General features: G+C 35.0%; 2 protein-coding genes across 6 annotated transcripts; both read left to right on the top strand.

Moving 5' to 3' along the window:
* Nucleotides 1-12,078: 12,078 nt before the first annotated feature.
* On the top strand, nt 12,079-14,769 carry LOC111802749 (CASP-like protein 2B1). The gene is made up of 3 exons (XM_023687231.1): nt 12,079-12,743; nt 13,106-13,238; nt 14,316-14,769. Exons 1-3 carry the CDS (start codon nt 12,520-12,522, stop codon nt 14,565-14,567), a joined length of 609 nt encoding a protein of 202 aa, XP_023542999.1. The 5' UTR covers nt 12,079-12,519; the 3' UTR covers nt 14,568-14,769.
* Nucleotides 14,770-18,576: 3,807 nt separating this feature from the next.
* LOC111802112 (protein NAR1-like) lies at nt 18,577-25,377 on the top strand. 5 transcript variants are annotated; one of them, XM_023686366.1, is made up of 12 exons: nt 18,579-18,982; nt 19,053-19,320; nt 19,498-19,568; nt 19,929-20,082; nt 20,274-20,460; nt 22,607-22,733; nt 23,151-23,328; nt 23,424-23,473; nt 23,560-23,731; nt 24,350-24,476; nt 24,574-24,665; nt 24,863-25,377. In XM_023686366.1, the coding sequence occupies exons 2-12, from the start codon at nt 19,195-19,197 to the stop codon at nt 25,016-25,018; spliced, it is 1,440 nt and encodes a 479-aa protein (XP_023542134.1). In that variant the 5' UTR covers nt 18,579-18,982; nt 19,053-19,194; the 3' UTR covers nt 25,019-25,377. The 5 variants fall into 5 exon arrangements, 4 of the variants coding, with proteins under 4 accessions (XP_023542134.1, XP_023542136.1, XP_023542137.1 ...); XM_023686368.1 differs by having other exon boundaries at nt 18,579-18,987; nt 19,166-19,320; XM_023686369.1 differs by having other exon boundaries at nt 24,792-24,878.
* The last annotated feature ends 558 nt before the right edge of the window (nt 25,378-25,935 follow it).

Here is a 25,935-nt window from a genome sequence, read left to right as displayed (position 1 = left end):
GGGACACTTGAAGACTCGATAAAGTTTTGGGAAGTCTACAATCAGGTAAGTAACCATCTAGAGCAAGTTTTTTAGTAATTGCTTGTAGGAGTCGGTTTGGATTTGTGGCCAAATAATTTAGTACCGTATTTAGGAATGGATAAAGTTAGTTCATGGAGGTGGTACTTCGATAATGTGTGTGGTTGTACTTTGATTGTCGTTATAGTTATATAGTTTCGTTGGCATGAATGTGAAATTTCTTATAGGCGTTTGGGATGGTATGTTTTTATGTTGAGCTAGATGGTTATTACGTGACTTAGCATGGTGACGTACCGTGGTTCTTTGTTAGGCATTGGGTGTGGGGCTTGGGTAGCACATTGTTACCCTTTGTGAGTTGGATCATTTATTAGGTGCTAGTTATCATAAGTTATGAAGCACATAGATGACAGTGTACCGTTTTTGTAGTCACCCACAAGGGGTTAAGGGTAATCACAGTAAATTACTGTGGTAACACGTCAGAGGTGCTTAGTGGGACGAGTCATGGCCTTTTTACTGATCTAGCCGAGCGGCATAGTGATAGGTAGTTACTGTTCCTACGACAGGTAGTTTTACTGATTTGAGCCGACAAGGGCGTAAGACAGGTAGTGACTGACCCGGCCTAGCGAGGCACAGTGGCAGGTAGTTACTAATCTTAGGAACAGTTAAATGTTGTCAGGCACCACTAGGTCTCTGGCTAGCGACTATTCGAGCATAAAACTTAGGATCCCGTGAATAGGGCTAAATTCGACAAGAGCTTACGAGCAGGTTACTTACTGAGTATTGTTTATATACTCATTCTGTGTTGTTTCTTCAAGAGAAAAGTAGATCTGGGTCGGTGGTGGGGACGTGTGGAGTCGTGCAGCTGCAGAAGGGGACCCTTAGATTGAGTCCTCTTCTCCCATGTCATTTTGGTTATGATTTTGACGTTTTTGGAAAACCTACGAATCGTTTCTTTTTAAGTAACTCCGCGGGTTCTCGTTATGTGTTTTGTAGTATTTTTTTTTTTTTTGAAATGTATATTGGACAACTTTTAACTTTTAGTCCCCTGTTCAAACAACAAGAAGTATTGAAAGGTTTTTTTTACCCTTGAGTCCACGTGGTGACCCGTTGATAAGATAAGGAATCAACTACAAGGGGAATAAGATTCGGATTACCTTGTTGATCGAATATCTCAAGGCAAGAACACTTGATTGAGATTCGAATCACTCCACAAGCAAGATTGATCATGTCGAGCTTGAATGATTCTACATGCAATCTAAACTACATAGAATTGCAAAGAAACTTAGCCATTGGCTAAAGAAAAGCACAAATGCTTCTTTTTATATATTTTCCAAGTCTACCTTACAAATACAACATACATGGCTTTATATAGCCTCAAAAATGAAACTACTAAAGGTATTCCAAGAGTTGTAACATTCCTACTTTATGGCCATAATTAGCCATTATGTAAATGTAACCGAAATTAAATAAAAAGTCTTAAAATACAATAACTCTAAATTACTCTAAATTGTAACCCACCCAAAATTTACAACAATCAAACTTCATTCTTCTTCAATGTAGCATGAATTGAAACATCTTTTGATAATTTTGACAACCTTTTCTTCACATCTTCATTGAAGTATATTGTATGATTGATGTCTCTTGGTTCATATCATTCTCCACTTCTTCAAGAGGATTCGTCCTCGAATCTATTTGTGTAACTTTGCTGCAAAAAATAAGTTATGGAAATACGACGGACCTCACAACACTCTCTCAAGAGTATATGCTCAAGGAATTTTAGGCCACTCTTTTTGCACTCATTTACACAAATGAAGCTCTCATTCTCACCTCTCAAAATTTTAAATAGAGCAAAGATTGAATTTTGAACTCTGGGTCGATTAAAAACTAAAAAGATGAAAATAAATAAAAATCAAATTGAAAAGAAACGCAAAGGAAACATATATCCGATCTTGAGCCTGAAGCTCTGATACCAAATGATAAGATAAGGAATCAACTACAAGGGGAATAAGATTCGGATTACCTTGTTGATCGAATATCTCAAGGCAAGAACACTTGATTGAGATTCGAATCACTCCACAAGCAAGATCGATCATGTCTAGCTTGAATGACTCTTGTTGATCAAATATCTCAAACACTTGTTTGAGATTCGAATCACTCCACAAGCAAGATTGATCATGTCGAGCTTGAATGATTCTACATGCAATCTAAACTACATAGAATTGCAAAGAAACTTAGCCATTGGCTAAAGAAAAGCACAAATGCTTCTTTCTATATTTTCCAAGTCCTCCTTACAAATACAACATACATGGCTTTATATAGCCTCAAAAATGAAACTACTAAAGGTATTCCAATAGTTGTAACATTCATACTTTATGGCCATAATTAGCCATTATGTAAATGTAACCGAAATTAAATAAAAAGTCTTAAAATACAATAACTCTAAATTACTCTAAATTATAACCCACCCAAAATTTACAACAATCAAACTTTATTCTTCTTCAATGTAGCATGAATTGAAACATATTTTGATAATTTTGACAACCTTTTCTTCACATCTTCATTGAAGTATATTGTATGATTGATGTCTCTCAGTTCATATCACCCGTGATTCGGTATTTTCGAAGATCAGTCGTTACATTCAATGTGGCATGAATTGAAATATCTTTTGATAATTTCAATCATATTTTCTTCACATCTTCATTGAAACATAAAGTATGATTGATGTCTCTTAGTTCATATCATCTCAAATTGAGACTTTCACCCTTGAAATTTGAGCATCATCCTTGTCATTTCTAAGTTTTAAGCAATTCTTGTGATAGATTGTATCTGAGCAATTCAATAAGCAATTCTTGTGATAGATTATATCTGAGCAATTCAATCAAGCCTTGATCATGTTTCAATTGTGGTGTGATTCTATTTAGAACAAGGTTCCAAATCTTGTTTCTAGATCTTTGTCCTTTGATCTTAAGAGATAATCTAATTCTAGCTTTATCTCTTGGTTGATCTGAATTTTGTATAACGAGGTGTTATTTTCATTAATTTAATGTTCTTACCTCAACAAAAACTTGGATCTTTGGTCTGAAGATTAGGGTTGTATTGTCACTAAAGCTCACAAAATGAAAAAATAATACATGCTTTGTAATAAAGTGATACTTAATATCAATATGCTTAATCCTACAATAATGAATAAGATTTTTGGTCAAAGTAATAGTCCTCGTGTTATCACAAAATATAGACACATTATCAAACTTTAATTTAAAATCTCGAAGAGACTGTTTCATCCATAGAACAACTTTGGTGGAAGATAAGACAACAAATTTTGCTTTTAGTTACGTACTTTTAGGGTCAAGTAAGCTGCGAACAAAATCCTCCTGCAACTCAACATTTCTAGGATACCACAACCGTAAATAAATAGTCTCAAGCAAATAAGATTCCTTTAAGACAATATTAAAATTTATCACAAAGACAAACACTAAATATGATATCGGGACTACTAGCAGTTAAATAAAGTAGAGATCGAATCATACCTCGATAAGATTTAGTGTCCACAAATTTATCTTTTTCCTCCTTGTCAAGCTTAGTGGAGGTGTGTTAGGATCGACAACAACACACACTCGATCTAGATGAACATAAGAATAGGAGAGAGAAAAATGCAAGAAAAATATTGGCTAAAAGTTTATATTAAAGAATTCAGGGATGAACAACAAGAGATCACTACCTATATAATATATATAAATCACTCCGTTTACTAAATATAATTTTACCCGATATAACTATATAAATATAATTATCTATATAGAGTTTTACCAAATATAGCTTCTAATGATAACCCTTAAGTAAGGTATAAATAACCAACAAACTCCCTAACCCAATAATTCTCGTATTTCATTCTCCAATCAACATCTGCACCATACCAATTAAGACTTTGCACAACCTTACTTTTCCAACATCAACCCGTTTTGTCAACATGTCTGCCGGATTCTTTGCACCATTTATCTTCTCCAAACACATATCATTTTCTTCCACTAACCTGCGAGTGAAATGACATCACTTTCTAATGTGTTTTATCTTTGAATGATAGGCTGGATTTTTCACCAACTGTATGGCACTCTGACTATCTGTATAAAGAATCTTCTCGTACTACTTCTTGCCGAATTTTTCTAGATAGTATGTCATCCATATCATCTCATTTCAAGCTTCAGCTATTGCCACATACTCAGCCTTAGTAGATGAAGAAGCAACACAATTCTGAAGCCTAGACATTCAACTCACCCCATCATCCATGGTTTGCTCCCACTTGGTTGTATCCTCTAACTGTAAGTCCTCATTAAAGAACTCTAGTTCTCATTTATGAGTCAATAACAAATAGTGTAACGAAGGTAAACACCTATCTGGTACTCCGATAGTTTTGGATTATCTTCTCAACACCTGCTCTACCTCTGGTTTCTTAGCAACCGTCTCAAGAGTTTCTTGAGTATCTGCTACAACATCACTAGGTAAATTTTTTTGAAACTCAACCTCAACTCCACTTGCTTCGTTGTCCTGGAACTTTTCTTCTTTTTGTCCTTGTACAAGACATTTTCATCAAAAGTCATGTCACAATGTCTCAAGATTCTTTTGTTCTTGACATCTCAAAACTTGTGCCCAAACATGTCAAAATCATAGTCTATGAAGTAGCACTTCACTGCCACAACATCAAGCTTGTCACTCTTCTCTGGATCAACACGAACATATGTAAGGCAACCAAAAGTTTTCAAGTGAGAGTACTTGAGTTCTTTTCTTGTCCATACCTCTTCTGTCAACTTGAAACCCAAGGGTACTGACGATCCTCTATTGATCAAGTAGGCTGCTGTATTTATAGCATTGATCCAGGATGCATTTGGCAATCTAGAATGAATCCTTATTATAAGGACCGGGCTGACTTGATGACTCCAAAAAGACTTGTAATTTTTTCGTGAAATAAAACAAAGAGAATTTAAAACATAGTATACATTATATTTATATTATATCAAAATAAATTTTATACATAAGCATTTAAAACACAACATAACAATTAAAACACAAAGGAAGGAATAGACACAAAACATTTTAAAACAACAGGGTTGAGGATGACGGGTGAGACTTGTCTATGACACCTACTCTAGAGTCCGGTCCCGACCTCGATTAGCTCCTTATTACTTGAAAAAAAAATAAAAAATAAGGAACGAATATAAGACTCAATAAATAGCCTACTTGTAGGCTCTTAATCGTGTCCTTGATATGCTAGGGTACCACACTCTTTCTTGTCTTGTTCTAGTTTTTATTGGAAGTACTTAGCCTCTTAGTTTTGTTCTTGACTTTGAGTTCTTATCATGATCTTATTAGGATTTTTGCCCTAAAGTCCAGTAATTAATTATTTAGTTTTTTAAACTAAAATTTTATTATTTTATTCGTAATTTAATGGTTATTCATGGTATGAAAATCCAAGGTTATTAATGTACTTTTGAACAATATGCAGTTGACATGCAAGAGAAGCATATTCAAGTAATAACCTAAAAGTCTATATGGATAAGGTTGGGTGCCTTATCCTGTTAACACTATTTATACGGCCCACCTTGTAATCGTTACAAATGATTTGATCCAAATCATTCATGTGGAGACATGTAAGTGAGGGTATCCTATACAATGAGTTTATATAAGACTGGACCAAGAAATATTTAATCTCTCTTTATAAATCCATTAATTGAGAAGATTAATATTTTATATGAGGATCATATGCGACTCGATCTTAATCTTGAGTGAGTTATGAACTCTTGCCTGTGAGGGCTTATCCTTTAATTTACCTGGGTGAGAATGACTCTTTTGCCGATTCAATATGCCTACCATTTTGGGGACTTGACCAAATAGGGAGTTGGAATATAATATCATGAGATGGAATTCACTTCTCTCTCTATATGGAGAGTAGATGAGTTTTCTCTTAAGTACTGATTTCGAGACTTGAACAATGGGGCCCCACCCTCTCATTGGCCCGAGAGTGACTTGGTTTATGATTGGATCATAAACAAATTGTTCATAGAGAATCAATGGTACTTAAAGTGTAAGATGTAATTACATAGGTAAAACAGACTTTTGTTCCAACTGTAATTATGAATAACTCGTGAATGATCGACTTGCTTGTAATGATTATATCAATGAACATAACTTGTCCTGTAGTGCATAAGAGTGTAACTCTAGGTCTACAGTGGAGTGACCTATAATTAATGAATGTAAATTGATTAATTAAAAAGTTTAATTAATTAATTTTGTATCATTGGAGCTTATAATTGTAGGTTCATAAGGTCTCCTTCCTAACTGATAGTAACGCTAAAATGTTCCATAAATTTGAAAGGTTAAATTAATATTTAATATATTAAAAATATTATATAAATAGAGAAAATATATTTAATTTGAAGGGTTGAAATAAATATAAATGGAGAAAAATATATTATTTTGAAAAATTCAAATTAATATATATTAAATGAAAAATATATTTATTGTATTTGACACAATAAATAAAAATATAGTTAAAATTTGAATGAGATTCAAATTAGTTAAATATATATTAGGATATCTTATAATATTTAAATATGATTTGTATAAGATATTATTTTTTAATATATTAGATATGAAAATATATTATTTGACAAATATTATCCAAGAGTCTCTATAAATAGGACTCTCGAGTTGAGTCAAAGACATACGAATCTCTCTAACTTTCTATGGAGAATAAAATTACATCTAGAATTCTCGAAACTCTTAATCTCCAATTCCTTTGAGATTTTCTTTCAAGAATCTCCACAAGCTTGGTGCATGGTTGGATTTTCTTTCAAGAAGCTCCCACGAGCCTTAGTGCATGGTTGGAATTCTTCAAGCTAGAGTTTCTACTAGTTTTTACTCTCCTATTTATTGTTTTGTATTAGTTCTTAATAAAAATCAAAATGGTTCACAATGCTTATGCGGTGTGTGGACGAAGAGTTCATTCCCTTCAGATCAATTAATGTATTTTGATACATTAAATAAATATATATTTGAAATTTGAATGAGATTCAAATTAATTAATTATATATTAGGATATCTTACGATATCTAAATATGATTTGTATAAGGTATTATATTCTAATATATTAAATATGCAAATATATTATTTGACAAAGATTACCTAAGAGTCCTTAGAAATAGAACCTTCGGGTTGAGCCAAAACACATCAATCTCTCCCACTTTCTTTGGAGAATGAAATTACATCTCTAGAGAATTCTCGAAACTCTTTCTTCTTCTCAAATCCCTTTGGGATTTTCTTTCCACAGGGCTCCCACAAGCCTTGACCTTGTGTTCGAGTCATAGTAAGGAAGATCTTGTGGAATGTTGATGAACTTCTACATAGTTGGAATACTCCTAGGAGTCTTGCAAGCTAGGGTTTCCACCAAGGTAGAGTTCTTACGAACTTGGAATCTATGATGGTCACTCTTAGATACCAAGACAATTCACTCCAGAATTAGCTTGATCAAACCTAATTCAGTGAATCGGTTTAAACATCAAACCTAAAGCAAAATCTGAAAAAGAATAACACCAAAAGGTATCAAGAAAACACAAAGGTTTTTGTTTCTGTATTCAACAAATCGTCCAAACATGAATATTACATGCCTTTAAATAGGCCCAAAAGATAACCCTAACATAATAAGGTTTAGCCATTAGCTACAAATCACTAATAAATGCAATTAAATACAAATTGAAGAAAATAAGGCATTCATACCAACTATTAATAAATGCTATTAAATATAAATGGAAGAAAATAAGGCATTCATACCAACTATTAATAAATGCTATTAAATATAAATTGAAGAAAATAAGGCAATTCATAAATTGTCTTAATTGGTAGTTCCAATGGTAAGTCTTCTAATCACTTTCCAATGTCAGCCACTCCATTATTTTCTTGATTTGATACTTGAATCTTCTTTGTATTGCTTCTTGTAATTGCTCGTTCTGCTACATGGAAGTGATCAGTTGTTGGATTCATATCACTGTTGCTGAGGAATCAGAGATGAAGCAAGTGGGAGTTGAGGTTGAGTTGCTGAAAGATTCACNGTTTCTGTATTCAACAAATCGTCCAAACATGAATATTACATGCCTTTAAATAGGCCCAAAAGATAACCCTAACATAATAAGGTTTAGCCATTAGCTACAAATCACTAATAAATGCAATTAAATACAAATTGAAGAAAATAAGGCATTCATACCAACTATTAATAAATGCTATTAAATATAAATGGAAGAAAATAAGGCATTCATACCAACTATTAATAAATGCTATTAAATATAAATTGAAGAAAATAAGGCAATTCATAAATTGTCTTAATTGGTAGTTCCAATGGTAAGTCTTCTAATCACTTTCCAATGTCAGCCACTCCATTATTTTCTTGATTTGATACTTGAATCTTCTTTGTATTGCTTCTTGTAATTGCTCGTTCTGCTACATGGAAGTGATCAGTTGTTGGATTCATATCACTGTTGCTGAGGAATCAGAGATGAAGCAAGTGGGAGTTGAGGTTGAGTTGCTGAAAGATTCACCTAGTGCTGTTGTAGCGGAAGCAAGTGGAAGTTGAGGTTGAGTTCCTGAAAGATTCATCTAGTGATGTTGTAGCAGATACTCAAGAAACTTTTGAGACTGTTGCTGACGAACTAGAAGCAGAGCAAGTGACATCTGAGTAGGTGTTGAAAAGATCATCTAGAGTACTAGATAGGTATTACATTCTTTACACTATCGGTTGGTGACTGATGAAGGGGAGCGAAAGCCCCTTGATGAAGCCCTACAGTTGGAGGATACAATTAAGTTGGAGCAAGCTACGGATGATGGGATGTCTAGGCTTCAGAAATGCTTGATCTTTCATTTGCTGAGGCTGAGTACATGGCAATGGCTGAAGTTGGAAATGAGATAATATGGATGACAGACTATCTAGAAGATTAGGCAAGAAGCACTGCAAGAAGATTCTTCAAGTAGATAGTTAGAGTGTCATGCAGTTGGCGAGAAACCCAGTCTATCATTCAAAGACAAAACACAAAATGCGATACCATTTCACTCGAAAATTAGTGGAAGATGGTGATGTATTTGGAGAAGATAGAGGGTGCAAGAAATCCAGCAAACATTTTGTGTTGATGTTGGAATATTGAGGTTGTGCAAAGCCTCAATTGATACGGTACAAATTGAAAATGCAAAGCCTCCAACCTTTAGCCAACATTCCTCTTGTATTTTCTCTCTCCTATTTTTTGTGTTCATGATGATCGAGTATGTGCATTGTTGAGTGATCCCAAGAACGGGTATTGATCCAATACTATCTCGTTTTGTTCTCACTTTCTCCTCTCGGTTTATTTCTTCAATATTTATATATTGAAATTTTACCTCAAATCCCGATTTTGCCATTTTTTTTCTTCAAATGATTTTTTTTTGTCTTATAAAAGATGGTTTCTTAAAAAGTTATTTTCACATTATTCCATACCCATAAATGAGTAAAGCAAAGCAAATGACAAACTCTTACCAAATCCCAAGGCAAAAATATGTGTGGAAATAGTGCATTGATTGAGTATACATGTCACATTCATAAGCTTAGAAACACATTCCATTCATGGAAGACCACGGGTGTTTATACACGTCTTGTCCTTTATATGAAAATTAGAAAACGAAGGGCCCATTTCCTTGACTCGTAACCTATAAAAACAACAAAGACTTTAGGGAAGAAACTTAAAAGAATAAACTTGATCATTGCTTTAATTAGAAATGAAAAAGAATAGAAGAGGAAATTACCATATTAACATAATTAATTTTGATTACATCATGTGAAGGGTGACCAATTGAGTCATTTTACCTACCGCATACAATGGCCTACCAACAACAATGTGAATGCTTTTAAAATTCATCCCAAATTTAATCATTCCTCCCCTAACCAATATCATCCACTTATTATACTTATAATGTCGAGATTCGTGTGAATTTGAATTAGTAGATATTGTTCGTTTTCGCCTGTTATGTATTGTCGTTGGCTTTACGATTTTTACAACGTGTCTGTTAGGGAGAGGTTTTCACACCCTTTTAAAAAAAATACTTTGTTTTTCTTTGGAACCGATGTGGGATCTCACTACAACAAAACAATACCGGAGTTTAAGGAAAAAATTATTGTTGTTTTGTTTTCCCTCTCGGGGCTTTCCCTCAAGGGGTTCTCCTCCTCAACCAATGTGGGATATCACAATCCACCCCTTTCAGGGCCCAGCGTTCTCGCGGACACTTGTTCCTTTCTCCAAGAGATGTAGAATCCGCACCAAATCTACCCCCCTTCGGGGCCTTGCGTTCTTATTGGTACACCACCTCATGTCTACTCCCCTTCAGGGTCCAATGTTCTCGCCGGTACTCGTTCCTTTCTCCAAGAGATGTGGAATCCCCACCAAATCCACTCCCTTCAGGGCCCTGCATCCTTATTGGCACACCGCTTCATGTCTACCCCCTTTAGGGAACATATCACAATCCACCCCCTTCAGGGCCTAGCGTTCTCGCCGGTACTCGTTCCTTTCTCCAAGAGATGTGGAATCCCCACCAAATCCACCCCCTTCGGGGCCCTGCGTCCTTATTGGCACACCGCCTAATGTCTACCCCCTTTAGAGAACATATCACAATCCACCCCCCTTTAGGGCCCAACGTTCTTGCCGGCACTCGCTCCTTTCTCCAATCGATGTGGGATCCCCACCAAATCCACCCCCTTTCGGGGTCAGCATCCTTACTGGCATATCGCCTCATGTCTAACCCCTTCAGGGAACAACCTCCTCGCTAGCACATTGCCTGGTGTCGAGTTCTGATATCAACTGTAACGACCCAAGCTCATCATTAGTAGATGTTGTACTTTTTGGACTTTCCTTTTCAGGGTTTCCCTCGAGGGTATTTTGTTTCTCTTCGGATATCACAATAATAATAATTATTATTATTATTATTAACTACTTGTTGGCTTTCTAGCTTTCTATGCACACTATTTTGAAAATAAATAAATAAATACATTTTATATTTAGAGTACATGAACAAGAAAAATGAAATGAAATTAAATAAATAACAAATTTTATCGCCACCGACTATATTAATAAAGAGGATTGGTGATGAAGATTTATTGATGTTCGTAGTTTTCAAAAAACATAAATAATTTTAATTCTCAAATATGAGTAGTCAATTTTAACCCCATTTTTTTAATTTCAAATTAAATATAATTAATACGTTAAAAACATTTACAATTTTTGTAGCTCAAGGGTTTAAAGAAATAAATCACATTTTAATTAATTAAATATATTAATTTAGAAAGCTTTTGAAGTTTAAAATAAATTATAGATCCATTAAACACAGTTTTATTAATTTAATAATTTTAAAATATGATGATTATATACCCCAATTATGATGCTTTTTAATTTTATATTTAATAAATTTAATAATTTCAAAAAATAATGATTATGACACAAAATTAAAAATTAAGATTTTATATTTAATAAATTTAATAAGTTAAAAATATGATTATATACAACTAGCCACACAATTAAAAATTAAGATATTTTTTAATTTTATATTTAATAAATTTAATAATTTAAAAATAGGATGATTATGTACCACAAGACACAAAATAAAAAATTAAGATGTTTTTTTAATTTTATATTTAATAAATTTAATAATTTAAAAATATGATGATTATATAAACAAGACACAAAATTAAGAATTAAGATTTAAAAAAAAATTAAGAATCGAGTAATAAATTAAATATTAAGAAAAAAAAACCTTAAAATTTGAGAAATTTTACCTTTTTTTTTTTTTTTTTGAAATTTTTTAATTTATTCTCTATAATTTAAAATATTAAATATTAAAATGAATTATTTGGTTTGATTAATTATTGAGAATTTTATTAATTTATAATTAAATGTGAATTTTAAGGTATATTGAAAATGTTGAAAATTGTATTAAATTAAGGTGATATTTCAGCTATAAAAGTGTCGGCGTCCCCACCTTATCTGTCGCCACGCTTTCTCGGGACTAGAAAGCTTCTTCTTCCTAGAAATGAAAACCATTAAGAAAACCCATTAAATTCACTCTCTACAAATACCTCCGTGTAATGTCATTCAATGCCGAACCAGATTGAGATCGACTCCATTAAACCCCGCCTTTATTTCGCAGCATGAGGTGCCTTCATCTGTAAAATCTTTAATAAACCCGCTTCCAGAATCTCTGTTTTCGCCACTCGTCTTCATTTTGCTAACTTGGCTGCCATTTTCGCTACCTTATATGAGATATTATTGAATTTTACCCGTTTGTTGTCACGTATTTAATTGGCGCTGGTGCAGAGCGGCTTATAAGAAGGGTGCCTTTGTGCATGCCCCACAAGTGTTTGATGAAATGTCTGACTGAAAATTGAGGCGTTTTTTTTTTAAGTTAGTGTTTCTCTCTCTTGATTTGGGCGTTGGGGTTGAGAAAATGAGCTACTCTGGCGTTGGTATTAGCCCTGGGAATGTCCCTGTGTATCATAGCTCGAATTTGAAGGTGTTTGATAAGAGGGTGAGAGTGGTTGAGTTGGTGTTGAGGTTTGTGATATGTGGCCTTGGAGTTCTTGCTGCTGTTCTTGTGGGGACTGATACTGAAGTTAAATATATCTTTTCCATTCGAAAGAGGGCCAAATTCACGGACATGAAAGCTCTTGTGTAATCTCTCTCTCTCTCTGTCTCTCTTTCCATCTCTTTGTTTGTATGTTTGAGCCTGACAGTAACAGTGTATTTTGTTTCTGTACTTGGTCCGAGTTTGGTCCTACCTATTAACTACTACAAACTTTTTAGATGATATTGGTCCTGCCCATTTACAGTTACTAGCCTTTTTGTTGGATTTGACCCAGCGATCGAAATATGTTTGTTTGTTAGATTCTGGTGTTACAAATTAAACTATTACTAAACTCAAACCCTAAATTGAACAAGATTAAGAATGATGATTTTCCCTTGTAGGCTAAAAAATTAGCACAAAATTATTACAGAGCTTCCTCTTGCTTCTCTGATACTAAGATATAACACAGGTTTTTGGTGGTAGCAAATGCAATAGCTGCAGCTTACTCTTTGGTACAAGGACTAAGATGTGTGGTAAACATGGTGAGAGGGACTGTGCTCTTCAGCAAGCCTTTAGCTTGGATCATTTTCTCTGGCGATCAGGTAAACTATATAGACCTGGGAAATTCCCTTTGGAAGTCCAAACTTTTTAACCCTTTTTGCTATTTTCACTGAATAAACTTGATGACCATTTTACACAGGAATAATGTTCTTTGTATGCTTTTGCTTGTTTCTTATCTCTTCTGCTGCGAGTAATCTTTGATTCTGACCATGATTAATCGATTCATGACTTGGATTGTGATTGACTAAAGATTCCATTATCATGGACTAAGGGGAACATCACTTCTTATATGGCTATAACCTGAATAAATGCAAGTTTCCAGTAAACTTTGGTTCTACCAACCTCTGTTCTATGATATCTTGCCATTTGTCCATACATTTTTACGTGTTGTCGTTTAGTTTTGGTTAAATCACAAGTTTTTTACTCCATAGATTTCAACCATAGTTTAAATTACTTTAGTCCTGATACTTCCAGAAGTTTTATTATTGCCCCTTTGCGGTTAAACCTTGTAGAAAGTCCTTTTTAGTTAAATTATCATGAATTATTTGTGGTCAACTCCAAACAGAGTAAAAAAAATTCGTGCACATCATGGTGGCACTTCCAAACAAGATTAGTTCTGATCTTAAAATTTTCTTTTCAATGAAAATAATATCTTAAAACTCTGGTCCATATACTTGTTTATCGACCAATATAACTTGCTGTTCATAAATTATATGAGCTAATAAACATGAGCTGAACAAGTTAGTAACAAGTCTACTGACCATTCTCCCTAAGGTTACTCCATAAGTTAATAATGTGTTCTACTAAGTCTACTAACCATTCTACTAAAGTTACTATATAAGTTAGTTACTGGTTCAACTAGCTCAAGTTTATTAGCTCACAATCTCTTCTGCAAACTTGATTTTGTTCGAGATTTTTCACTCCCAACAATTCCCCCATCTCTGCAAACATAATCCTTGCTAGGGCCTTGGTTAGATTATCTGCACGTTGCTCTCTAGTGCATACAAACTCCACAATGATATGATATTGTCCACTTTGAGCATAAGCTTATTACGAGAGTTCTTAAGAATATAAGGATGAGTAACATTCCAGTTTGACAAGTAAAGTTACTTGTCCAGATCATGGCATATGTCACGGTGGCAGCAGTGGCATCGGCCGCCCAATCAGCAGTGATTGGGAAGTTGGGGCAGCCGGAGTTGCAGTGGATGAAGATATGCGATCTGTACAAAAAGTTCTGCAACCAAGTTGGGGAAGGACTTGCAAGCGCGGTGGTGGTTAGTCTGAGCATGGTGGCGCTGTCTTGCATTTCAGCTTTCAGTCTCTTCCGCCTTTACAATGGTGGCAAGAGCAAGAATAACCCAAGATGGTAGGCTTTTCAAGTTCATCAATAACCATCAGACCTCCATATCCTGATCCTGATGGACACTCCATGTTTCTGCTAGGAAATGTTAGGATTTTCTGTGATTCTGGTTAAAGGAAATGTATGTTCAGGTACTTAATTCTCTTAAAAAACTATGGTGCATCGTTCAGAAATAAAGTTATAAGTTGAGGATAAACTTTTATTTGTGACAATTTGATTCGTATAGCTCAAGCTGATAATCTGGCTCAAAATTGGGTATTCTTCATTTATCATATTTGTTAGGTTAGGAATTTAGATCCATAATACACTGTTGAAGGTTCTTTATGGATATAAAGATCTTTGAGATATTAACTCCCCTCTCCCTTTCTTGAATTTTGTGTTCTTCAATAATCAATAATCAAGAGTATTGGGAAATAAAAAAAAAAAATGTTAACATAGAGGACGTTGAGGGATGTGCAGGCTTTGGGAATAAGAATGACCAAGTGAGAATCTTCGTCCGGGATGTGGCGAAAGAAATCAGAAAGTTGAATCTCGAAACCGTAATTGGCATTGACGTTTGCATTAGCATCGGCATTGGGACCTTCCTCTTAGTTAGATAATTCTCTTGAACAAAGTACTCCTTGGAGGGCTCTCGAGAGCTCTCAAGAGCTCTCGAATAAAGGGTAGTATATCTTTTGTTACACTTAAAGAGTAGTACACTCTTTGTTCGACACTTAAGAATTCTATTGGCATGCAACTAAGTTAAGCAAATGACTGTGATATCATGTTAGGAATCCACGAACCTCCAAAATATTGTCCATTTTGAGCATAATCTCTCATGTCTTTGCTTTTAGTTTGCCCAAAAGACCTTATACGAATGAAGATAGTGTTCCTTACCTGTAAACTCATGATCTTACTCTAAATTAGCCAATGTAAGACTACTCGTCTTAATAATCCTAAACACAGAGTCTTCCTTACTATGACTCGAATACAACACCAAAGGTTTATATGATCCTCTCGGAAGAAATCCACAAGGGACTAAGAGAGAAAAACATAGAGAAAATTATCCAATTTTCTATAGATCATGATGTGTATGAATGTCTCTTTAGCTCAACCAAGAGTCCTATTTATAAGAATTTTGGGAGAATTTTTTTAAAATTAAATAATATATTTTAATATCCAAGGACCCGAAAATGACCCTAAAATTTTAAAATAGAAAAAATCCCCGCTCAGAAACATGAAAATTAGAAAAATTGCCCCGAAATATCGAGATTTCACACACTCATTGGATTTCTACAATTGGTGATGATCAATTCGTCCTTTTGACGTTCCAGCAATCAAATGCTCTCCCACCTTGACCGGTTGCATGTGAATATCTAAAAAAAAAAGGGAAAAGGAGTGTGATATGAACCAAGATATCTAAATCATGCAATGATAAGTGGAAATGAGCCCAAGGGCTCTGATACCAATGATAAGGAAATCACTACAAGGGAAGTAAGATTCGGATTACCTAGTTGATCGAATATCTCAAGCCAAGAACACTTGTTTGAGATTCGAATCACTCCACAAGCAAGATCGATCATGTCTAGCTTGAATGATTCTTGTTGATCAAATATCTCAAACACTTGTTTGAGATTCGAATCACTCCACAAGCAAGATTGATCATGTCGAGCTTGAATGATTCTACATGCAACCTAAACTACNCGCTAAAGAAGAGTATGGTGTCTTTATTAAAAAGCTAAATTTCTTTACAATTATACGTTGTTTAGATTGCATGTTTAGAATCAATAAAATTTTACATGATCATTTTTTTTTATTTAGTGATTTCTTATCATTTGGCACGAGAGATTTAAGCTTTTGGGTTTCTTTTCAATTTGATTTTTATTTATTTTTATTCCTAATTTTACTTTTCCTTAGGGTGATTTCTTATCGGGGTGAGTATAAAAATACTTAATAAAGCAACCGCTCTCATCTCATTCTTAGTAGATATCTACGGGCTTTACTTAGGCTTTAAGAAATTCGTGTCTAGTCTCTACTCCTATCGAATCATCTCGGATGCCTCGAAATTCTAGGAACAACTAACCTGAACCAACAACCTCTACCTAGTCCCAAGTCCATCTTTATGACTCATTTATAAAATTGCAGTGTCAACCTTGATCTATTTTTACACACAAAAGAAACATTCACCTCGAAATGACTATCTATATAGCCTCAAATCTCTCTTCGAGACCAGTCTACGAAATCACGACGTCTGCCTTGGTCCGTTTCTACACATAATTGAAACACTCACCTTGAAATAACTATTTGTATAGTACCAAATCACTCTTCGAGACCAATTTAACAAGTCGTAACTTCAACATTGATCCGTTTCTAGACACAATAGAAGCTCTCACCTTAAAGTAACTACCTGTATAATCTCAACCCTCTCCTTGAGACTGGTTTACAGAGTCACGACATCAGCCTTGATCCATGTCTGCACACAATAGAAGAGTTAGCTACCTATGTGGTCTAAAATTCATCTTTAAGACAAGTTTATGGAATCGCGACGTCAGCTTTGATTCGTTCCCACACGCAATAGTAACTCAAATTACCTTAGAGATTCTAATTTCTCTATTCTTGTTCCTACTACCAATAAGCCTGTTAGGCTTTCTAAGTCATCCTTGTCGTAGAGGTCTACTAGGTTATTTGGGCGTCTAGGCAGTTTAAATCCCGTCTTTCATTTTCATGATGTTTGAGGCTTACACCATTGGGTGCTCTTAGATCTATACCTTTAATCATTGCTTACAATTCTATGTTGCTCAATCTAATAGAAACGTATTGACCTAGGTCGACTCAAAGACGACTCTATCTCTAGCGCCCTAAATTTAGCTTGGTTCAAGCATGCTTTATTTAGGAGATATTCTTATTGATCACCTTAAGGACGAGGAACGTATTAAAAACCTTTTTACATACTTATTAGAGAGATATTTCAATCAAACACCGAAACACATAATTCATAACTTAGAAACATACAAGTAAGCTCAACTGGGAGACAACATCCATCAATCACCCTGGAGCACATATCATAATATTTCATCCTCCATTCTAACACAACCGAAAATATTAAAATAGACATGCAACTTAAATTTTCATCCAAGGGGCATTTTCGTAATTTTTCATAAAGTACAATGTTCACTTAACTAAAATTGCCCATTAGAGTCATAAATATGCATATTCTAACCACCAAAACATGCTCCCATGCTAGTACCTCTTATCAATCACTACAAGTATTACTTGCCTAAAGTTTATGTGACTACTTATCGGGATGAACCATGCGTCTTCGAGCTTGCATTTTCGCTCGTTGGAAGCTCCAAATTTCCTGGACCTATTTCAAGTAAAATTATGGTTAGCATTAAAATTGGGATGAAAAATAGTCTAAATAGAGGTCTAACGGGTAAAAAAGTGGCACTCATGCGTCTGAAGGGCTCCCCACGTGCGCAGCTATGCATGCGTACAAACATGCCTAAGGGGACATTTGTGCTCCCTGCATGATCGTGGTGCATGTGGATACATGCCTCCTGGTTAGAACAGGTAAAGGAGGCGAATCAGATTGCAGATGCTGAGTTGAGCCTCGAGTTGGATTCAGATGATGTGTCACCACCAGATGTGAGACACGTTGGTCTACTCAGAATGTGATATGTATTCAACTAGTGGGCGAAAAGTTCGAACTTGGAAGGAAAAATCGAAAAATTAATCATAGTTGGAATTGAGGTGTTATAAGTAGGGATCTTTTAAGAAAGGATAATATAGTAATTTCATACCCTTTGTCCTATAAAATAAAAAATCATATAGCTAAAAAAATTTAGAGATAATTTATGAGGTGTAAATAGACATTTTTTGTTCATATATGTGACATAATTATTATTTTTTTTTAATAAGATAAGCAGGTGTTAATGTTATTTTAAAAATTTTATAGATATATTTTTTTAAATTATATATAATATATTAAAAAAAAAAAGTTGAAAACTATTAATTTATTTTGTCCTAATTTTGGCAAATTCCCAATATTTTTGAAGGTGAAAGAATCAAAATTGGTTTCCACATGGAGAGCGTTCAAAATAATTCTGGTGTAAAACTATAAAGATTCTCCACCAATTCTGGAGCTCTCCGTTGCCATCGCAGATCCTCGTCGTGGACCGATTCCGATCGCCGTCACTCTGTGTCACGCAATTCCTCTCTTTGTTCCGTTTTGCCGTTTCTCCTCATCGCCGGCGCCGGGACCGGGACCGGGACCCTGCTCTGCCCTTCAATACCCTCTCATTACAGCCCCATCATCCGCCGTTCTCCGACACGTCCATATCCGCCGTCTTTTCTCTTTCCTATATTTTCCCCTAAAACCCTTCTCCTGTCGCTCTGCTTGGGATCATTTCTATTAGCTTCCAGTGATTAGGCCGTTCCAAGTTTCTGGTAAGGTCATCGGTTCTGACTCTGACTGATCGGCTTCAGTTTGTTCTTATCTCTATCCTTATCTTTTCAGGGTTTTGCGTGCCTTGAAACCCTAATTCATTTCGGGAAGTTTCCTTCAAGTTTTGATTCTTCTTTCTTTTTTGTGTGGCTATTTATTGGGTTCTGTTTTATTCATTTCGTTAGTTCTTGATTTGGAATTGGGCAAGTAGGAGATGTCTGAGAAATTCTCGGCAACATTGAGGATTAGCGATCTGAATGATTTCATAGCGCCTTCTCAGGCTTGTGTTGTTTCTCTCAAGGGGCTTAAAGCCACGACCACGAAGGCGGATAAAGTTGAGGTACTTTGTCCATTTGATGTGCCTGTCGTTGATGAATTTTGTGCCGTTGGTTTTGAGTAATCTGTAGGAATTACCACGCTTAAAAACTGAGTGGTTCTTTCATAAATTTTCCATTTATTGATTCTCTTTACTTTTTTGTGTGTGTTTCTCCCCTTCATTTCTGCGTATATTATCTAGGTTTCGGCTTCTAAGAAGCAATTGAAAGCAGAGCCAGTTAAAATTTCACTGAAGGATTGCTTAGCATGCAGGTAATTTTTACTAAAACAATCGCTATTGTGAACTACTTTCTTAAGGATCTAACTGGTTTGATGGTCTAAACTTTAAACTGGGTTTTCAATTTGATATAAGTTGCTTTTACTCTATGTATCTGGATAAAATGGAATTTCTGGAACCTTTTGAATACAAGGTGATGTATTTGAACAGCTTTGACATTTCTGATAAACCACTTATCAGATAACTTATGAAAACTGAGCTTTGGAACTCCCTGATTTCATAGTATTGAGTTGGAATATCTAATTGAATATGGATTCTTGCTCTTTAATTTGCCTTGTACTTCCTATCTTTCCCTCGCGACGGTGTGTAATAGACCTAATTATGCATAATTGTAGTGGTTGTGTAACATCGGCAGAGACAGTGATGCTGGAGAAGCAAAGTTTAGATGAATTTCTTTCCAACATAGATAATGGAAAGGTTGTAATTGTCTCATTATCTCCCCAATCTAGAGCCTCACTCGCTGTACATTTTGGTATCTCCCCTCTAAAGGTAAAATTTGAGTTTTCTGCTTATATAATTTCCCATGATTATCATGAGTTTTATTCGTTGGCAAGGGTCACGAGGAAAATCTTTTAACGTGATTGGGTGGTGAATTTTTAAGTTTATTTATGTAATTACAATGCTCGAAATGCTTATATCTATGAAGGCAATAACTACATATAGTGTTTTGCATTGGTCAGGTTTTTAAGAAACTCACGACATTTTTGAAGTCCATGGGAGTAAAAGCTATATTTGATACAAGTTGCAGCAGAGATTTAACCTTAATTGAAGCTTGTAAGGAGTTTATAGCAAGGTACCGACAAAGCCAGTCGGTCAATGGAGAAAAATGCAAGTCATCCGTTCCTATGATCTCATCAGCATGCCCAGGTATACTTTTTGGTCTTTTAGCTACTGTACTTGGATGATAATTGTACAATCCACACTTTCTTTTCCAAATTATCTGGTGTGGTTGAGGATTAATCCTCTTTTCTTTTCTGGTAGCATAGAGTTAGTATGGATATTTTCATTTCTCCTATTTAATTTGGTTGTAAATTGGTCAGTTTGGGTGGTTTTGAGAGCTGTAGTTTTCAACTTGCCAAGTTTTCTGCAACTAAAAACTGACAGTGTTATAATAACAGTGCATTGTAGAGTTTGGTGGGTGAGAAATAAATTATCATTTTCAACGCCCATAGTTTTGTAATCTGTGAGAGGAGAACAGCGGAATCTCTGAATACCTAGGAAAATCCGAGTGTAAATCCCCTTGTGGGATATTAATCCGGATGAAACTTGTGCAGTTGATAATATTCATATAATTATTACAACTAAAGATTACAACTTGGTAAAATACACCAAGAGAAGGCCCTAAAAGTGACCAGATCTAGTTAACCCGATCCTTTAATTTCTTTTTATGTGTATATCGTGGGTGGCCTTTAGGGGTCCTTTTTTTATAAAGATTATCCTTGTCTTTGTTTATTTCTCGGATTGGAACAAATTACCACAATTCGTTTCCGCCTACAGATCAGGCGACATTTTACACAAATTTTCTGAATGGAGGCTCTTATTTTCATATTATGTTATAAAAAAGTATAATAAATTTAACTTAGCATAAAGGTTATTTACATGAATGCTCTAACTTTACGGGAGAGATCTTATAGCGATGTTTGGTCCTTATTTTATGTTTCTTTTTTGGTTTCGGTGTGATAAGGTCTTTTCATAATTACTCGCTAGGACTTATTTTAATCATTGGAGCCCTTTTTTTTTTTTTTTTTTTTTTTTTTTTTTTTTTTTTNAATGCTCTAACTTTGACACTTACTTTCAACAATAAACATCTCATGAACACATGGTACAAGGACGTAATCTAGAGCTTCTCTTCTCTCCCTAAAAGAAACTAAGAAAATGGCTATACATCTCTATCTCATAATTACTCCCCTTCCTAATAGGTAGTTATAGGGTTTTACATTAGCACACCCTACTAATCAATTCCGTGATGTCCTTCCATTTCCCTTTCTACCCCCCACGGCTAGATCTTCTCTAGTGAGTGTATGTAAGGGATGCCTATCATAACCATTAATGTTTTAAACGAACTCCATGAGATGCAAGTGAGAGTCCTGTGTATTTTCTATCCATGTCGTTCAATACATCTAAGAGGTCTCATAAACATTTGAAGATAACATTTTTATGTTTGCACAACCATCACAACAATCACAGAACAAACAAAATACATGCATATCTGACTATCACTAAAGCATTCAATAAGAAAATCACTTACCTCAATCCAAATAGCGGTAGATAGCTTGCTCCGCTCCAAATCCATTTAGCAAGCAAATACTTAGTCAACTCCTAAAAACAACCTAAAACAATCTTATCCAAAGTAATTTTAGCTTAAACGAGGGAAATTGAAGCAAACTGACCTTTAAATTGAACCAAACAAAAGTGGCTGACCAAATTGATCTAACCAAACATGATTGTACCAAGCCAACCGAATTGAACCGCTAAACTTATTTGAACTGATGAACTAACCAAATTGAATCGTTGAATTTGTCCAACTGAAGCAACAGCTTCAGCGCGAACTCTAGGTCGTTTGTAACATGTTAAAGCTTATCACCTAGTCCAATTTTCAGACTTAACTGACTGGAATTATGGCCCCATATGATTTGAAACCTTACTCCATTTATTAGATGTGCACATGGAACCAAGTTTTCATCTACATGCTCGTCATTTTCTTCAGTTGGAGGATAGACATTGATATGAGGGCTCATACCTTTTTAGTGAAATCTTGTGGAAATGTTAATGGCATGTCAAGAAATATACAGTCAAAATGTCTATAATGAATTTCTTTAATTTTATTGTGATTTGAGGTAATTTTTACGAGTTTATTTGATTTCAATACTTTTTGGGATACCTGTTGGCATCAGTGTTTTATCAATGTTTTTATATATTTAAGACCACAATTTTCGTTCAAACTGACATTTAACTTCTTTTTCAATGTAGACCATCTTTTCTTCTCAAACCTACACATCTCTTCCGATTTCAGGATGGATATGCTATGCTGAGAAGCAACATGGATCGTACATTTTGCCTTACATTTCATCAGTGAAGAGTCCTCAGCAAATGATTGGATCAATAGTCAAGCATCATATATGCCAAAAATTGGGTATTAGGTAACTACTGTATTTCTATTATTCATGATCTTTCTGATGTAGTTGTTTCGAAATTGTGGTGGTATGTGAAGCTTAGTATTTACAGTGGAGAGAAGTGCTTATATTTCGGCTATAAAATATGGTTACTGTTGTCATGGCATGAATAGATTTACTTAGGATGGCATGGAAAGCAGAGACTATTTTGTTTGTTTCATATTGGGATTTTCTTTATATTTTATATAGCCAACTATTGGGATGGATATACGGACATGTTATATCCAAATATTCAAAGTTCTTAAACAATGCTTCCAAGTTCCTTATAGAAAGCCACTGTAGAGAGATTGTTTTTGCAATCACCGTAGCGTCGTATTCGAATACTTAAAATTTCAATCATTTCTTTTTCTTTTTTGAAATCTATGGTTCATGTTTATTTGACAGATCAGATGATGTTTACCATGTTACTATAATGCCCTGTTATGATAAGAAACTGGAGGCAGCTAGGGAGGACTTTGTTTTTCAGTTGGACTCAGTGAACAAAACTAGGGAGAATGAGGCCCCCAGAATTACAGAAGTAGATTCAGTACTGACTTCTGGTGAAGTTCTAGAACTGATACAGGTTCAATTTTGTCTCGCCTTGAAATTCTTATGTTAGTATGTCTTCAAGTTTTGGCTTCCCAGAAACGTCTTCTTTCTATTTGTCGATGCTTGCAGTTGAAAGAGGTCGACTTTAAGAATCTTGAAGAATCCCCCTTGGATAGAATGTAAGACTAAAGGACTTTTTAAAGCTTTTATACAGTTTAGTCACCAAATTTATCCAAGGCTGTCATGCTTGGCTATCTTTCTACAGACTGACAAATGTCAATGAAGAAGGGCATCTGTTTGGAGTTCATGGAAGTTCTGGTGGTTATGCAGAAACAATTTTTAGGCATGCTGCAAAGGTACTCTTTGGAAAAGAAATTGAAGGCCCTTTGGAATTCAAATCCATTCGAAATTCAGATTTCCAGGAGCTCACTCTAGAGGTAAGTTAATATCTTTTTTAAATGTTTTTATGCATACTAAAATCCACGGCATTGTAACAGTTCAAGCTCACTGCTAGCAGGTATTGTCCTCTTTGGACTTTTCCTTCTAGGCTTCCTCTCAAGGTTTTAAAACGTGTCTACTAGGGAGAGGTTTTCACATCCTTATAAGGAATGTTTCGTTCTCCTCTTCAAACGATGTGGGACCTTACAGGCATTGAGGAGTTTATCAGTAATTGAGTATTTCCAAAGTACCAAGCATTGCTGGCAAGGGGTCCAAGCATAACTTTTAAGATGATTCTTGTGTAGTTTTGTATGAAACAGATGAAAACATAAGCTCCAGCTTCGCCGGAGTTTGCTTTTTCCCCCCTTTTTCATTCCATCAGTGATCTGTAATTGTTTTTCTAATGAAAGTATTGTTAGAATATTGGTTAATATTTAAAATTATTCCACTAGTTATGCATATTGTGAATTGCATCGTTAAAACCTCTTGCCGTTCAAACCATTGTTGAAGTTATGGGTCATATCGAATATGATTTTTTTATCCAATCTTTTTGTTTCCTCTCCTTTTAGTCCCTGTTAACGAATTGTTATCTTATGCATATCTCTGTCCAAATGTAGGTGGAAGGGAAGACCCTATTGAAGTTTGCACTATGCTATGGATTCCGAAATCTACAAAACGTTGTCAGAAAAATAAAAACAGGAAAATGCGAGTACCATTTTCTAGAGATTATGGCCTGCCCTTCAGGTGGGTTTCTGCTTAATAATCTGAAGAAATGTGACAAAACTAAGTTATATGAATGTTAGATCTTGATCATTTAATATCATTGTTGTTAAAATAATAGGTTGTCTAAATGGAGGGGGCCAAATTAAACCCAAGCCTGGACAATCTCCAAAGGGTTTGATTGAATTATTAGAAGCTGCTTATGAGGAAAATGTAAGTACATTCATGTAGGATTTATTGTTTATCGTTTCAATACCGAATCTGGAACGTCTTTCGATAGAATCTTTTTGTTTGTTCTGGTTATATGATGTCACATTCATATTGTTTTGTCTGTAAAAGGTGTGAAGATTCACCATCCTGCGTTTCCGTTTGTATATAAATGGATGGGGGTGGTGTTTATGTTGCCACAGGTTATAATTAGAGATCCTTTTGAGAACCCAGTGGTGAAAGACATATACAAGGAGTGGGTGGAGAAATCAGGTTCAGAGAAGGCAAAGAAGCATATGCTGCACACTGAATACCACCCAGTGGTGAAAAGCATTACTGCCCAACTCCACAACTGGTAACAAACTCCCACTTCCTATCTTACAATTTTGTGTTAGTAGATGAATGATAATCATATTGGCTCATGGTTGCTGTGATAATGTCACCCGGTGCTTCTCTTCTGGAAAGAAAAGCTCAGTTTTGATAGGTTTAAAAACTTCAAAAATGTAATTCTTATTGTTCTTTCACCTCACACAAGTCAGCCTCTGCTGGTCTTCATGATCTGTATTTATGTTGTTTGAGCAAAATGTGCTCTTTCTTTGTGCCATTGTGCCTATTTGTATGTAATTGTATTTGGCTTAAGGTGCATCCACAAGTTTGTATAAAGCATATTTTAACTTGTAAATGGAGCACTTTGGTAGTTCCTTGTTGGCTGATCAAATTTTTATCATTTTGGTTCATCTGACATAATTCTTGAGAACTGATTGATCTGAGTGCCAGAAGATGCTAATGTTTTCTTTAGCATTCTTTGAGCAAACACTCCACTAAAGACCCGCAAGACTAAGTCGACATTAAATGAGTTGTTCGAGAGTGATGGGTCTATTGAGAATTATGATATTGAATGCAATAGACGGACTAGATTTGCTCGAGTTTGTGAGCACAGAGAAGATGATGATCAGTCATTTTATTGCGGGTCTTAGGGATGAGATCCAGGGATCCGTTGTAGCCCATGCCCCTCCAGATTATGCTTCAGCCCTACAAATCTCTATTCTCATGGATATGCACCGTTTGAGGGGCAAGCAGTTGGTGTCTTGGAAAGGTATATAGTAAAATGGCCCAAGATATATAGTAAAATGGCCCAATTCTAGTGAAATTCACTAGAATAAGTGCAAGTATACACTGTCACAAGTAGTAAGTAATAAGTAAATATCGATTTCATATCGTACCTATATTTTTTTAGTTACTTTTGTTGCTGAAAATTAAGTGAGTTTTAAGTGTC

The sequence above is a fragment of the Cucurbita pepo genome, chromosome LG09 (genome assembly GCF_002806865.2).
Source record: "Cucurbita pepo subsp. pepo cultivar mu-cu-16 chromosome LG09, ASM280686v2, whole genome shotgun sequence".
NCBI lineage: Eukaryota > Viridiplantae > Streptophyta > Magnoliopsida > Cucurbitales > Cucurbitaceae > Cucurbita > Cucurbita pepo.
Note: the sequence above shows the minus strand (reverse complement) of the source record. Positions and strands in the feature narration are given on the sequence as shown.